This window comes from Pezoporus wallicus, unplaced genomic scaffold (assembly GCF_028554395.1).
Source record: "Pezoporus wallicus isolate ANWC-B61680 ecotype Strahan unplaced genomic scaffold, APGP_CSIRO_Pwel_v1 contig_7545, whole genome shotgun sequence".
In the NCBI taxonomy this organism is placed as follows: Eukaryota; Metazoa; Chordata; class Aves; order Psittaciformes; family Psittacidae; genus Pezoporus; species Pezoporus wallicus.
The window spans coordinates 6,935,181-6,951,700 of record NW_026642398.1 but is presented as its reverse complement, the minus strand read 5'-3'; the positions used below and the strand labels follow the sequence as shown (position 1 = coordinate 6,951,700).

General features: G+C 37.6%; 1 protein-coding gene across 3 annotated transcripts in view; it reads right to left on the bottom strand.

Moving 5' to 3' along the window:
* The window catches only part of ASAP1 (ArfGAP with SH3 domain, ankyrin repeat and PH domain 1), a 146,416-nt gene that overhangs the window by 33,792 nt on the left and 96,104 nt on the right, over positions 1 to 16,520 (bottom strand). For all 3 annotated transcript variants that reach the window (XM_057429851.1, XM_057429852.1, XM_057429853.1), the window contains 9 exons: positions 15,874 to 15,974; positions 15,387 to 15,456; positions 14,249 to 14,336; positions 13,661 to 13,709; positions 7,373 to 7,536; positions 5,692 to 5,825; positions 4,600 to 4,691; positions 3,643 to 3,829; positions 1,171 to 1,256 (listed from right to left, as the gene is read on the bottom strand). In XM_057429851.1, the coding sequence (XP_057285834.1) occupies positions 1,171 to 1,256; positions 3,643 to 3,829; positions 4,600 to 4,691; positions 5,692 to 5,825; positions 7,373 to 7,536; positions 13,661 to 13,709; positions 14,249 to 14,336; positions 15,387 to 15,456; positions 15,874 to 15,974 (971 nt within the window). The remainder of the gene's footprint in view (positions 1 to 1,170; positions 1,257 to 3,642; positions 3,830 to 4,599; positions 4,692 to 5,691; positions 5,826 to 7,372; positions 7,537 to 13,660; positions 13,710 to 14,248; positions 14,337 to 15,386; positions 15,457 to 15,873; positions 15,975 to 16,520) is intronic.

The window sequence follows — 16,520 nt, the reverse complement described above, 5'->3', positions numbered from 1 at the left end:
TTCTTCACACAAAACAATTTTACATAATAATCCAAAATAACAAATCCTTTAATATTGCTCAGAATAATAATTTGGGCTTCTAAAATAGTTTTCAAATTATGACCTCAGCTTGTAAATAGGAATAGCTTATTTTTTACTGTATTTTATTTTTTTACTTTAAGAACACTCCTACAATAGTCAGCACTCCATTTAACATGAGGGAGTAGCAGTAGAATAAGTTAAAGTGAAGGTTACACTGCTAGTCCACAGTGCCCAAGAGATGGTGTCAGGAACATGGATTTCAAGTCTGTGCTGTTATCAGAAGACCAAACCTTCTAACGCTCCCTACAGACAATGCTACATAAACTATTAGAGAGGGGAAGGAAAAGAACCATGTATTCACTGACTGCGCTTCAACAGTGGGAAGGACTCCCCGTGCTGAGGGAGTTGTGATGAATCTTCTGTGTTTCCCCAGTCTTCCTCTCCTCATTCTCCAAAACCCACCACCTGACACAGCAAGTGACTGCCACTTCCTTTGCTTCATGGCATACTGGAGAGGTGGATTGGAATTAATTCCAGCTAATGTTTAATTCTGTTGTGAACCATATGAAAAATAATGTTGTACCATTTCATTTTTTTTAAGTGTTTTCATTAAGGTTTTTCACTTCTGTGAACACATCTCTTGACAACAAAGAATAGCTCAACCTAGATGTTGAAAATTAGTAGTTAAGAAGATCAGGCTGTCAATAACTTTAATACTTTATTAACTACTACAACACCTTTTTTGAAGTCAATCTAGCTTCTAATCAAATTTATGAGACATATCCTTGTTTTCTACTCTTACAATTTCTTTGCATGTGTCCTGTATTTGGAATGTTTACTTCACCACCTCTCCTTTACCTGAACTATTCATCTGCATTGTTTCATAGTAATGTGTTATAAATCATTCATCTCTTTTGCTCTACATAGTTTTTCCATTCATCCTATTTTTATAACTGCTTTCCATGTTTTAACCTACACTTCTGTCCACACTTAGGAGCATAAGGGTCAACTCAAAGGTATTAAAATTATGCTCTTTTGAAGCATATCTAAGGAGCATGTAAGTGATAAGCAAACACTGTCCAAAGCACTGCATGGGTAGCTTTGAACATTTACATTTTTCATACATAATGAAAATTGATCAATCCATACCAGTTTTGTACAAGGAAGTCAACCAGATGGAGAGAGGTTTGGTCAGCAGTCCGGACTGCTAAATGAAGTGCTGTTTCACCTGGCTCCTAAACACACACAAATAGAAGTTAGATTTTTGTGCCTTATTTCTGCAAAGCTTGTAATATCAGACCTACAAGATATATGTCAATTGGTCTTTTACAAGTCTTTCAAAGGAAAAATGTTATTAGGAAATTATGATGAAAATAGTTATTGCCTTTCTGGATCCTTAAAAGACACCATGCGCTTCAAAGGAAAGAGCATCACACTTTGACATCACAGGTTCCTCAAAACCAGTCTTCTCTTTTTCCCAGCTGGATAGAACAATCTTGAAGACCTTTAACCATTTTAGCTACTAGTAACTACAATGGATCCTGTCAAGGAATAATGAGTGAGTTCACGTACTTGTTGCTTTATGACACCTTGGTGAGCACTAAGCATACCCAACAACACTATTTCCTACAAAACCTAGGAAAATCCCCACCAAAATCACAGTCCTACCTACATTAAATCCCTTACAGAATCACAGAATGGTTGAAGTTGGAAGAGACCTGTGGAGGACATCTGGTCCCACCTCCCTCCCCAAGCAGGGCCACCTAAAGCCAATTCTCCAGGACCACGTCCACATGACTCTGGAGTATCTCTCCAAGGTTGGGGGACCCCAAAATCTCCCTGGGCAACCCATGTCAGTGCATAGTTACCTTCACAATAAGAAAAAACTTTCCCCTTGTTCAGAGGGAACCTCCTGTGTTTCAAACTGTGCCCACTGCCTATGGTCCTGTCACTGGGAACCACCGAAATGAGCCTGGCTTCATCTTCTTTACACCTTCCCTCTATATATGGGTAAGATCTCCCTGAGCTTTCTCTTCTGAAGTCTGAAAAGTCCCAGATCTCTCAGCCTTTCCTCATATATCATGTCCTCTGAACACCTCTGTGGCCCTTCGTTGTGTTCTCTCCAGTACATCAAAGTCTCTCTTGGACTGGGGAGACCAGAACTGGACTCGGTACTCCAGCTATGGCCTCACCAGCACCGAGTAGAGGGGAAGGATCACTGCCATCAACGTGGTGGCAGTACTTTGCCTACTGCAGCCTATATACCATTGGCTTTCCTTGCCGCAGGGGCACACTGTTGTCTTATTTCAGCCTGCTGTCCACCAGGACCCCCAGGCCTTTTTCTGCCAAGCTGCTTTCCAGCTGAGTAGTGCCTAGCATATACTAGTGCATGGGGTTGTTCCTCCCCAGATATAGGGCTTTTCTTCATTAATTTAAACAGAATAACACTTCATTTTCTATAAATACAACACAAACATTTATGCATTTAAATGACGATATAAGTTCTGTTTAATTCAAAGTTGATGAGAAATTAATCTAAAACCAGATCTCATTAACTTCTACTGATCAAAAGGGGCATTAAAAATATATTACAGTACACATACTTAAATCACAACTTTAACTAAAAAGACTTTTTAAACATCAGACAATTTACAGTGCATCAATGTCTTAAATGCAGCCCACATTTCAGGTGGTGCTCACACCTGTCTAGGTATCACTGGCTGTACCAGCTGAGAAACGCTAAGGAGCTAATCCTGTGGTAACTGCTAAGGATGATAAATATAGGAAGTTCACCTTGTAGATAGAGAATTTGTAATGTGTTTCCATGATAAGCACTCTGTGATATTTCAAGTGCTGAGACTATAGTGAACTCCCTTCACTCGATACAGACAGGCACTCTGCCCTTTGCCAAGGTACCTATTTCCACAGAACTTGTTCTTGATCGCTCCAAGTTATGTCCAAAAGTAATGGGAGAAAACATTGCTGACCAACTGGTCACACAGCAGCAATTGTCTATAGAAATGTTTACACACCGTGCTTTTCTTCTACACGGATGCTCCAAGTCAAGCTGGGCTGATTTTTCCAAAAAGCTATCACTGACTTTAGAAGGAAGATCAACTATTCAGAAGTTTATTAAAAATAATAAATGAATCTGTCTTCCTGGTTGAAAGAAACTGTACTTCTGTAAATGTTTCATCAGAAGCTGTGAAGGCATCGTATTTTCTTTCCTCACAGAGAAACAGAGACTTGTGCACAGTCATTAATGTGTTCCTTCAACATCTACTACAAAAGCAGATATGATATTGTTTGCGGTATCAGGTGAGCCAGGGTTATCAAGACAAGCCCTTTCTTTCTCTAGGCCTTATCCTAAAGAAACACACTGCAGAACAGGTGCTGTTCAACATAATAGTTGCACCTAGAACAGTCTGACACTACTATTACGTTTCACGGTCCTTCAGAGGATTTGATGACAAGTGATACATCTTCTTACCTCCCCAAAGGAGGCCACATTTTAGTCTGTTATTTCTCTTGTTTTGCATCTAAGAGAACAGTCCCAGTCCCAGACATTTTACAAATACACATTACTTAAAATACTCTGCTTTGTTTACCTGATAAGCTTACCTGTCCAGGCTCTAACAGTGGCTCCATTAGCTCTACCCCCTCTGCATAGACTTGAATTAGTGCAAGTAAATCCCTGGATTTGACAGCCTCAAGTAATTCACTCAGTTTAGCTGCTGCAGATGCACAAGTCTTCCTGGAGAACTTATGATCTACATATTTAGCAGTGATAAATTCTTTACGTGCAGTCCTGTGGGTGTGAAAATAGAGCTTGGTTTAGAAATATTTAGAAAAATGGGTCAATGACTTAAATTTAAACTCACCTTGCCTAATTCAGGAGCTGAGAAGGGAAGAAGAAAACTATTGATAAAGACCTTATGATGCATGTCAGTCTTGCAAACAAGCCCCAAACAAAGGCTATATTCAATTTTATCCTGCCGTCTTGTTACATACAAAAATTACTCTGACTTTGAGGACTAAGACCAAAGAAAAAACAAAGCCTGAAATGTGATTTCTCATGGAAACACGTCTATCTGTTAAAAAAAGGACAAGCATGAAAAACATGCTTAAAACTCATTCTAGTGAGCTAGAAAACACCATAATAGGTTAAAAAGCCTTCTGTGGCAAAACAACATCTGTGATGCTCTCTGTGCAGCTCCAACACCAGGGAAAGAAAGAAAAAGCTCATCTCCATCTCAAGACAGTACCTGAACCTGGTGTCATTTAGTCCAACTGTGTCTCTCACCTGATGAGATGCTACAAAACTCAAAAACTGTCAAGATTCAAAATAACGGATCTTGAAACCCAAACCTGAAGTTTTCTACACCAAGAAGCTGTAGCTTAAATGTGACTGCATGACAAAAGTCTGTACTTCTAAGAAACCCCACAGGTGGAGTAAGAAATCCCTTTCTTCTGCTGTCCCAGCCCTCCTCTGGCTTGGTTACTCTTTAAGACACTTTACATCACATATATATTCCACAGTAAACTTAATCTTAAAGAATTTAAAGATTCTAAACTTACATATCACTTGATGGAGTGGGTTTAGGTGAAGGACTAGGTAAATTCCCTTCCATAATATCATTAAAACTAGTATTTCCTACATTCTTGGCCAGCTGCAATAAGAAAAACAGAATAAAATATACAACAACCTGGACTATTAATGTTCATTTTCCATACTATTGCTAAAAGATGGAACACAACAAATTTCAGAATAAAAGCATAGTGATTACACATATAAAAGAACTGAAATTTTTAAGTGTGAATCTGATCATCCCAGGCACTGCTGCTGTATTTGAAGACAATCAACCTCCAGCATAAGAACAGAATGAGGAACTAGCAGCACAAACACTGAAACAGTTCTAGTACACTAAACAGGAAGTTACTTTTGGAAAGGAGCTCAGACCTACTGCAAAGTCACACTTGGTAAAACTTGATTTAAATCACTACTAACTTTGAAAGCAACTCAAGATTTCAAAAATGCTTCCAGTGCTAATGTTAAACCATACACAAATCCAGAACTGCCTTTTATCTTCTCTCGATTTTCCCATACAAAGTTTCTGTGACAAGTGTCTTCTCAAACACCAAACACAGCTGAGGAGATAAACCTGCCGTAACTGTGTTTTTTCTTTCTTTGTTTTTTGTTTTGTTTTTGTTTGGTTTAGTTTTAGTAGCTGCATCAAATTCCTTGAGTAATTTTAATGTTACAGGGTTTCTTCCATAAAATTAAAAGATTCTCCTAACAATTTTCTGTCAGAATTAGCAATGGTCATTCTCACTTGTCAAGTTAAATTAGCTTTCATTTTCTTTAATTACATGAGATTTTGGGCTGCTCTGATTTAAGGTCAAGATCCGCTAATGAGAGGCAAAATCCTGATGGCACTACTGTCAATATTCATTCTGCAAATTAACATCAGAAGCGACAGATGGTTAAAAGCATCAATAACACATAATAGTAAAAAAACTCCTGTAAGATAGATACAAAAATCTGAAGACAACATTCTGCAAAACACATACCTTCAAAAAATTTAACAGTAAATTATACAGCTGAATGATACCTGTATCCAGAACATCTGACTAGAAAAGAATAAAATAATCCAAATTAAAAGAACTTACCAAGAGTTCAGACGTTCCTAATTTGTCTAATTCCAAAGACTGGATTCGAGAAATATGGACACCCATTTCTCTGTGTATTCCAGAACACTCAATGCAGGTTAAAATGCCCAAGTTAGTTGATAGCCATGTTGGATCTGCAGAATTGCAAAACAACGTATTTAATCAAAGTCCAAGAAAAGTTTTTCAATGGTGGTAAGAAATCCCAATGCATTCTGAAATGATTCCTCATTTAATGCTTTAACAAATGGAAATAAACTAAGAATATTCCATAGTTTTCTCCAAACCACAACGCAAATTTAACCACAGATTGATACCAATGGAATTAAGTTTTTCAGATCTAGAGACAGCCTCAAAGGCACTGAATTCAGATGTACAAATCCATACTGAATGACTGTATTTGAATACATTTAGGATTTTTTTCTTGTAGAAAGTAAGGCCTTTGCTTCCTGTTCTTAAAAGGAACAGATCTCCTAAATTCCACTGTTGGCAACAAAGTTTTAATCTTTACATCTTAAATTTTAAATAGTCTTTCTTCATAAAAGATTGACTATAGCATTTTTCAATATGTAAAACAGTAATATGTTGTAGAACATTTTAGTAATGCTGGCTAGTCCAGGACAAAAAAACATTGCTGCCATGGTAGGAGATGTGCATGTAATATGAGAATAGATCTTACACTATGAATGCAACATAAGAAGCAAGACCATTTTTAAAGGAAAAGAAAAAGCTCCAGACATATTTCCAGACACATACATGTTTTCAAATCAATCCCTTCCTTGATCTTAAATAGTAACTGACAAAGCATTGTCAGGAGTTTTAAAGCAGCAAGCTGGGGTGCAGGAGTGAAGCTTAAAACTTCACTATAAATTAAACGAAGAGTGAGAACTGTAATCTGAATTTCTGTAGCTTTACATCATGGACTAATTGAATGAACCAATTCCAGGATATGACAAAATTATACTCCACTTCGCATTTTTTATCTAGGTATTTCCTATTTGGATCAGTTCTGCATCAGTTAGCATCTTTAAGACACACACTATCTACTCAGTTCCAAACGAACATCACCTTCATGAACTATCTCTTCAGATGTGAAAGCTGTAGCAGCTGCCAACTACCGTATCAGTTCAGTAGTACTACGACGATTTGACTCATCTCTAGGTTTAAGTGACATGTAACTGACCTGTTAACTCTGCACTTCTGAAGATATTATCTGAGAGGATTTCAACTCTGGGTCTCATTCTTTGCACAAGATTAGGTATTTTTGCTACTGCAGTTCCAATAGTCTCATGCCAAGATAAAACCTCAGAGTAAGATCCTGGCCAGGTCAATTTTTCCACAATCATTGTCTAAGCATTACTCACTTCTACTTAGTAGCATGCACAGGATCAGTGATGCCAAGCAACTTCCATTCAAGTGCAACAAGCATCTAGAGACAGTGCAACAAGAACAGTTCAAACTCCAGAGGGGCTTGAACTGCTGGAAGTAAGCACAGACAACACACAAAAATATTTTAGTGAATTAAATGGAACTAATGTATGAAAGTCGTATTTGTTCTTTTAAAAACAGGTTGAAGACTGATCAACACATCACTTAGAAAATTAGTTTGCACTCTACAAACACATCTCTAAAGAAATTACTTTGCTTCCGACAAGAAGTTGATGACATGAACAAATTGAGATACCTGGTGAGCCACAATCACAACAGACTTCATTTCCGGGTAATCTCTGTATGTCATCAATAATGGCTTTTGTCAGATCCTCTAAACTGTTCTCCCCTGTGCTCTGCTCTCCACGGAATGCCATATTTAATGCTTCTTCTTTGCTGTTAGTCAATACTGATATCCATCTAGCACAAGATAAAGACCTTAATGAAGATCTGCATTTGTAAATACAAGTTAACCTATAAACCATAGAAAGCTTGCCAGGAACAAAATATTAGTGGGAATATAAGGAGGGATTGTACTGTGGGAGAGACCGAGTGGGAGGAAAGTGAGAGGTGGAAAGGAAAGATTTGAGAAAAAGTAATAAAGAATGAGAAAAGGCAAAGAGAAAAAGTCTTAATTCTAAAATCCCTTTGGTGAACAATTTAAAGCCAAAGCAGCACAGTTCTCAAGTTCCTCAAATAAGCAGACGCTGTGGAAGAGAAAAGGTGCCATTAAGCTCCTGTAAATTTAACTGCTTTAAAAGTAGGTGTCTAAGATCTTCCTGAAATCTATCCCATTACTGAAGGAGAAAATTGCAACCACTACTTTCTCCAGTGTGCATCTCTCTTCACAGAGGAGACAACAAGCACATTTTTAATGTGCTAATGGCTAGTTGCCTTTCAAAATGCAGGTCTCGGCGCACTCAGAGTCAGACTGTAATGACCAAATTAATGAAAACTGCCATGGCAACAAATAGCTAAAGAAGGGAGCATGGCAGAGGAGTAACCATACTGAGAGCTAACAGAAAATATTAAGAGCAACTGTTGAATGCAGCATATCAAGACTCTTCAATAACATTTCAGGCAATGGCTGCCCCCGCTCCCAACCACTCTGCAAGGTTTTGTTTATACAATGATGTTTTAAATGACAGCTAACCCAAAAAATCCCTCCCAGGGGCTGCTGCCCTCCCGGTGGAAGTAAAGAAGGGAAAGCAGTGACACTAAGGACAATCATGTTGCAGATGCTCTTTTTCCTAAGTGAGGCAGCACTGCAAGTTAAATATAGAAATCCTCCCAGGTACAATGATTTTAGATCTACTGCAAACACGTATTTTTTACATAGGAATATTTTAAACTGGTAGTGTCCTCACATTTCCTGTTTACAATATTCCAATTATCTGCAGTCACCAATCTGCTGAAAGGCATTGAAATGGCTGCGGTCATCTAAGCAAACTTCAGATTGAGATTCATCATTTCTCTCTGAAATCATAATGAAAAGAAACTTTAAAAGGATTTCAGAGAGGAATTCATATACATAATCTTGCAATACAGATTCAGAGCTTAAACTACATATAACTACGTATACATATGTTAACTATATATACTGTATATAATAACTTGATATGCATACATTTTTTAAATCTAATGGGCAAAGAGTAGTCTGAGAAGTTGGATTTACAAAACAGAAAATGCTTAAATTATTTAAAAAATCACCCTCAAAAATAAAAGAAATTTAACAAATTAAAACCAAATTTGCCCCATAATTTATATGCTGAAAACAATGTATTTCCATTATCTCCAGTTATATGATAACATACAAGAACCCACACTAGATGGCATTCTTCTGCAAGTTTTCTGATGACATCCAAGGTTATTAACAAACTCAAGAGGCAGCAGTGTCTTGCTTCTAATATTACAGTAATGTTTGGTTAAACAAGCAGTAAAATAATCATTAAAATCAGACAGACAACATTTATTCCAGCATTTGATGACAATTTCTTTCAGGGTTACAGTTTGATTAGTTTGTTAAAAAGGCAGAATTTGAATAAAACTCAACTATGCAGGAACAATCAAAAAAATATTAGATGCCATTAAAATAAATACAACATGACTGAGCCAGCTGTTAGTTTGATACAGATCTCCATATTGCGGGTTTCTAAACTGGAAGAGCAGTAGCTTATTTTGGTTGTGCTTCCTCAGCTAGAGGGAACCCCTGCCCAAGGTTGCTTGGCACTGCTGTGTCAGCTTGCCCCAGACAGCAGCAGCAAGGCCCATTGAACACAAGCACAGCAGACACATTCTTAATGACTGGTGCTAATTATACAGGTCCCCCGTTGGTCACCTGGCCTTCTGGCAGGCTGTGCACCCAAACCAAACAACTCAAATCAATAAAGATATTAATTCAATGCCAACAGTTTATAAAAACTGCCTTCTGGCTGCTGTTCTTTCTCTTTTTCTTATCTATACAAGTCTCCTTTTTCCTTTGTTTTTAAAAAATGTATTTTCTTTATTTTATACCACCAGTGTCAAGGTAACAGTCAGAAAACTTCTGGTAATACCAAGGCCAAGTTGGACGGGGCCTTGAGCAACCCAGTCTAGCAGAAGGTGTCCCCTGCCCATGGTAAGGGGTGGGAACTGGATGACCTCAAAGGTCCTGTCCAACCCAAACTATTCTGTGATTCTACTAATACTTTGTATTGTTCTTTCAAATAATTTAAAATTTACTCAAGTCTTAACAGAACCTCTTTGTCTTCTATCAAATACAGTAAAACAGGTTGTCCAATCTGCTACTACACTTCTCTTTCTGAATCTCTGCAGTCTCACGATCCTTTAAGGCATTCTGTTTGCTGGAGATTCCCAGTGCTGAAGAAAATCATGAGGCTAAACAAAAATCTGGCATCATGGGTGACTTCTGGATCCAATGAAGGAGAAGTATTCGTTAGTTTTGGGTGGATTAGTCCAGTATTTCTATGCCAATAAAAGCTCCTCCTTTCCCTCCCCACCAAGACAACAATCAGTTATTTCAGTTTGCAATAAAGGATTGTGTCTCTTCTGACAATCACTACTGCAACAGTGTTATTTCCAGGTAAATGCATAAACAGAACAAAAATAGCATAATATTTTTCCAACATTCAGAAACAACTTTTTTGTATGGAAGAAGCAACAGAGAGTATCAAGACCTTCCCATTCCTTTGGTATTCCCAAAGTAAAAAACATCTGAAGATTGTTGCTAAACACTATACTGAAGTTAGATGCATGTTTCTTCATAGCAGAAATTTGGAATAGCTTTGTTAATATTCCAGGCATCTCCTACAGAAATCAAGATACTCTTGGGCTTCAAAGAGAGTAGAAAAGAACTAAAATATTTTATCTGGAGAATGTTTGGCCTTATCCACAATTATCAAATATCCAATATCCAATTATCAAAGTAGAAAGTACCTCTTATTGCAAATGTTAAAAATAACCTGGTTTTTTAGAGATCTGAGGTTCTGTTTCTCATAATATACACAAATATATATATGCACATAGACATACCTCCTTCCTCTCCCCCCACACCCACTGTACTATCTATTAGAGAAACTAATAAAACCCACTGAGACTTTAAAGGCAGTCAAGCAGTAATTAAAGGTCAACAGAGAGCTGGCTGGATAAAAATAAGAAACTAAAAAATAATCAAGAAATGCACTGAAGTAAAGGCAATGTTTGAGGGGAAGCAAACCTGTAACAGAACATAGGTTTCACTGATTTGTATTTTAAACCATCTGCTTTTTAAAATCATCATTAGTTTTAACTAGTTTGAGAAGCTATTTAAGGAAGCAGTTTCAAATGCTCACCAGGAAAATGCATGCAAGGTCAATTAAACTAGAGTATAAATGCATCTTTGCTTTTTTCCTCTATTTAGATTTATGGAAGGATTCTGATTCTATGATTCTATAATTTGAAAATCAATTGGTGAACAAAGGAAAAAAGACAGAATGGAGGCGGCATTAAAACTGGGTGGACAAAACACAAGACAGAGAAGAAAAGGTTGACAGTGAGGCACACATATACAATTCAGGTGAAAACCGGAACAAGAGGATGACAACTATAATCAAGGAGCTACGTCACATAGCTCCTGCAGAACACTCAAATCGGTAAGATTAGAAGTCAAAGGGTGCTGTTCACATGACACCTTAGATAATAAAGCAATTCAGGACTACTCAGTGGCTGCACAAGAAAAACAGACCATTTGGTTATACAGCAGTTTTTCATCAACACATTAACAGCCATTCTGGATCATGAACTTCAACTAACTAAAGATATTGCAGAAATTTTCCTAAAGGAAAAGAAAGGTAAGTTTCTATGTGCATCTCCAGCAGATACCATTACTTGGGTCACTTAAGAGATCTTCTGAAACGGAACACTTGTTCTAGTTGCATTACAATACCTTTTTGAATGTGGCTTACAGTGCCAATATGGGCAAAATACACTTAGTTTGTGTGCATGTATTTCAGCACTTGCATGCATATAATGTCTCTTCAGCCAAACAAAACTTTTTAAACTTGCATCAGCATTAAGATGCTACACTCCACTGCGCACTGCACTGGCATGGCCCCACCTTGAGTACCGTGTGCAGTTTTAGATGTCTCAGTATAAGGAGGACATCAGACTAGTAGATTGTGTCCAGAGGAGGGCAACCAAGATGGTGAAAGGCCCCAGGGCAAGACTTAGGAGAAGCAGCTGAGGTCACCTGGTTTGTTCAGCCTGGGGAAGAGAAGGCTATGGGGTGCCTTCATCGCAGTTGACACCTTCCTCATGCAGGTGCAGAGAGGAGGAGCTGATCTCCTTTCTCTGGTGACCAGGGGTAGGACACAAAGAAACGGGATGAAGCTGCACTAGGGGAAGTTCAGATGGGACATCAGGAAAAGGTTCTTCACCGAGAGGGTGGTTGGTCACTAGAACAGGCTGACCCCCAGGGACACAGTCACTGCACTGAAACTGTCAGAGCTCAAGGAGCATCCAGATGATGCTCTCAGTCATATGGTTTAGTTTTAGGAAATCCTGTGAGGAGCAATGAGTCGGACTTGGTGATCCCGATGGGTGCTTTCCAACTTGAGATACTCTATGATTCTGTATTCCAGTACAAGCTATTTTTTCAGCCACTGGACTTTGAAGTGATAAACCAGACTTCAGTGGTAAACAAATGGAAAGTATGCTTTTAACGGGAAACAAAACCAGCCTGGAATTTCAAAACAGGCCAACAGAGAGCTAGCTAAACTGAACTGATAGACCTGCCAATCAGAAGTACATCACTAATGTATTCGCCCCACCTTGCTCATGTGTTAAACAAAACCCTTGACCTTTTAAATCAACAAATTAGTAAAAACTAATTTATGGCAGAGACACAAAACCTTATGACTCACCAAATCCATTACTGATCAGAAATGACAGTGTTTTCTTCTCGACTGAGAACATCACTGGAATAATTAAGTTCCAGAATGACTGCACTAAGCATGACTACCAGGTCAGCCTTGCACTCTAAGAGCCAGCATAAAGTTGTGGGAGACTCTGGAAGCAAACAGCCGCATGGCAAAGAATTACCCAGCCTCCTCATTTTACCCATGTCTCCCAGCGTTGAACTGTCAATGCCACTGCCTCCCAACACTAGCAAACAACTGAAACACCCTACCAGCATTCCTTGCTCCTTTAAAATACACATGGAGCAACACCATCTTCCATTAGAATATAGGCATGTAACAAAGGAGCACAATAGTCCTGAAGAATGAGGCAGCCTGGAATGCTCAGGCTTGCCGCTTTCTTTTCTAGAGCTGTCAGGTGATGAGCTTGTAACTTCCTGCACAACTCATTTTTTGATAACAGAGAAACATTCAGGAGGAAAAAAAGTAGTACATAGTTCTCAGGCAAGAAGCAGCTCTGATCCAAGAGGAAGAAAGATTGGTTTAAAGGGAATAATCTGGTTGAAAACACACATTAATGAAGCAATTTACTGGATTCTGAAGTACACAGATCTCAGGTCTGTTTATTTCTAGGCCTACTGTACAAAAGATGCATCGCCTTTGTGTTATATGGAGACCTTTTATCTATTTATTATTTTTAATTTAAAGGAAAAGGTAAGATCAGGAGGAAAACTAGTAACTGCAAAAAAAGAGGTTGACACAGAAGGTTTAAGAGCAAGTAGAAAACATTTCATTTGCTCCTTAATAACCTGATCTACAGTACCTGCCAAGCAGCTGCACACAAACCACGGGCTGGCAGGGTACATGACCTAAATGAAGGTTTGGTTGGTTGGATTTTGTTTTGCTTTTAGTGTTACAGGGTTTTCAAAAAGCCCTGTAGTGGGCACAAAATAGTTTACACTTACAGATTTACAACCGTAGGCACAACTCCTGCATTACTGGGGGTTGGAACCAGACGATCTTAAGGTCCTTTCCAACCCAAACCATTATATGATTCTATGATTAACTGAGAAATGTATTTCCACTGTTAGGTGTTATTTTTATACAGCCTTAATGGCAAAACAAACTTGAAAACTTAGAAGTGTTCTTACGCTACGTATTCCTGTTCATCTTCTGCTTGAAAGTGGTATGTTCTGTTATCTGAAATGAATAAATACATATTTTCATTTGGTACATGATACATTCTAAAATAGCTACGTATTTAGTAGGTTACTAAAACCTACTTGGCAACCAAAGCCCTGAAGAGCAATTGCAATTAAGCAGCAACATTAATACTTTATTTGTATCTATGGAAAATGATTCCAAGAGAAAAGAAAAAACAGAGAAAGATGGAATAAGCGAATTTTGATTTATGTACATATTTCAAAAGTGTTAGTTTAGAAATATGAAAAATAAGCATGAGTCAAATTTTGCCCTTTTGAAGCAAAACCTTGTCACAAACAAGCAGTATTTATATCACACACAAAACATCTTTTATTCATTTGTCCACTGAACCCATCTTCAAAACTGAAGAGATCTGCACACTTACGAAGCACTGCATGTATCCGGATACAGACCTGAATTTTGAACTACAGCCTTATTTATACTTTTATTTATACTCAAACTATCTTGTAATGACATTTTTGGCAATAATGCATTTGGCAATAAGAGTGCAAGGCAGTACTCAAATTGCTACATACGTGATATTAGATCAAAAGACTTCTTATCTTCAGCATTTGGCTTCACCTGGCAGGTCAATAAATTCAATTTAGCTGGTTGCCTGTTGGACTAAAAAGAAAACTTGATTTACTTTTAAAATGTCTTGACTTAGGATTATTTTTCTTTTCTGGGAGCAGGTATATGTGATATTAATTTAAAGTGTGGGCATGCATACATGTACAACCTCAAAGACGAGACCTGTACGACTTTGTCTGACCTGGCCTCTCAGAATGGACAGACTTCTAAATCTAAAGACTGAAATCTTCACGGCAACTCTTCCTGACTATTTGAAAGGAATTAATGGAATAAATCTAAATTTAGAATATGCTAATACTGAAGGTTTACTTGTATCTCATAAACCAATGGTAAAACTATTATGCAATTTTTCATTACAGCAAGTATTAAATCAACTGTCATAATCTACAACAGTGGGGGAAATAACTGAAGACATTTTAGAAGGCTAAAGAAGAGTTCACTTACTTCATGCAGCCCACAGGAAGTTTTGAAATTAACCACCTTTTAGGCTCATTTTCTCACTGATTAGTTGAACAACTTTAGTTTCTTTTACAAAATGAATGTGTAGGCATTAAAATGTTTTAAACAGTTAACATCCTATGTAGGAATAAAACATCTATGACATCTATGTATGAGCTAATTATTGGTCTTCCAGCACAGCCAACAGCCAAAACTGAGTTTATAACAAGACATCTGATCAAATTACCCAGACTCTTTTGACTGCATTGACCAATTCTCTCCAGTGGCTAGGAGAGAAGTCTACAAGATCTTGCTCTGATGCAGACAGCTACACTGCAGCCATTTCATTCTATTCAGCTGAATCTCATCCATATCTCAAAGGTATAGTAAGAACAGACGTGCTGCTCCATTTAACCTGAAGTTCCCACTAGTGGTCAGCAGCAGACAATTAGCAAAGAATTCAACAGAGCAAGTGGAACAGTACTTCCATAAATCTGTCTCCAACTTCTGGCAATCCATAGAACTTCAACAGTCAGAAGCAGAAATGGCATATTTTTCTGTAATAGTAGACTAAAACCAGCAGATTCACTAGGAAAGGATAATGTTAATTTACTATTTTAATAAAAAGGCATAAAAATAACTTACCGTTGCATGTGATATGGTAAGAATTCCATTTTTAACAGTGCACTTTCTTCTTTGCCATACTTTCCTTAACCTAAAGAATAACATCAACAACAAATTCGGTAACTAGACATGACTTCAAAACACATGTTCATTCCATTGACATTTTGAGAAGATTAGCCTTGAGAAACAAACAGATGCAGTCAGAATTTTACTAAATGCCTCACCAAAAGCAAATCAGAATTTTATGACAGGTCTTAATCACTTTGCAGAGACTCATAAAAGCAATAGCTTTCTTTTTAATATGACTTTGTTTTTTATGATTGCTTGACATGCTTTTTGCATTTACTATATGAAACTCAGATCTGTGCTCAGATTTGAACTGTGAAATTCTTGAGTACTTGCGGCACTTAGAAGAATGCACCTTAAGCACCCACAGTAGAAAACAATATAATCAGTGCATAAACATGGTAAGAGTTCTCACTATGTACAATGCGCTCCAAGAACATACCCATCACTCTTCTTTAAAAGATAACCTTTCTTCTCACTACCATATTCCTTATTCCCCTGCAGCTGATGCATACTATATCCTCCTTGCCTGCTCTGTGAATCCTAAAAAAGGGAAAAAACCACCATTAATATTTCCTGATATGCACAGTTAAGTTTTCCTAACCTTTAAGCCTCTTTTACTTTATTTCTCTTCTCTACCACAACTCCACAAATTCATAAAGATTTAAAAAGAGAACTCCTACCGCATGTAGGAGTTTACAACCATAGGAAAGCTTGCTTTTACATCACTCGATCCTGAACTAACTGCATGTTCAAGATTCAGTTACTTCATAAGGCAAATATTCATCTCAAAATAATGACTTTTAAAATATAGAAATACTGTAGAATCTTACAGTTAAAGAGTAAAATGCTAAGATAAAGTTGCAAAAAGAAAGCAACAGAATATAGCATGCATATATACAGAAAAACACATCTATAAACCAGAATCAAATACTAATCATCACTGGGGTTTTTAATCCAATTAAAAAATATGCATGTAAATCATGAGGTTTAGTGCATGAAGTCAACTGCAAGAACATTTGGCCTGATCTAGTGAAACAACTGAGTGAAACAGATTGTTGTAAGTGCATCAGCAAAAACAAATCCCCC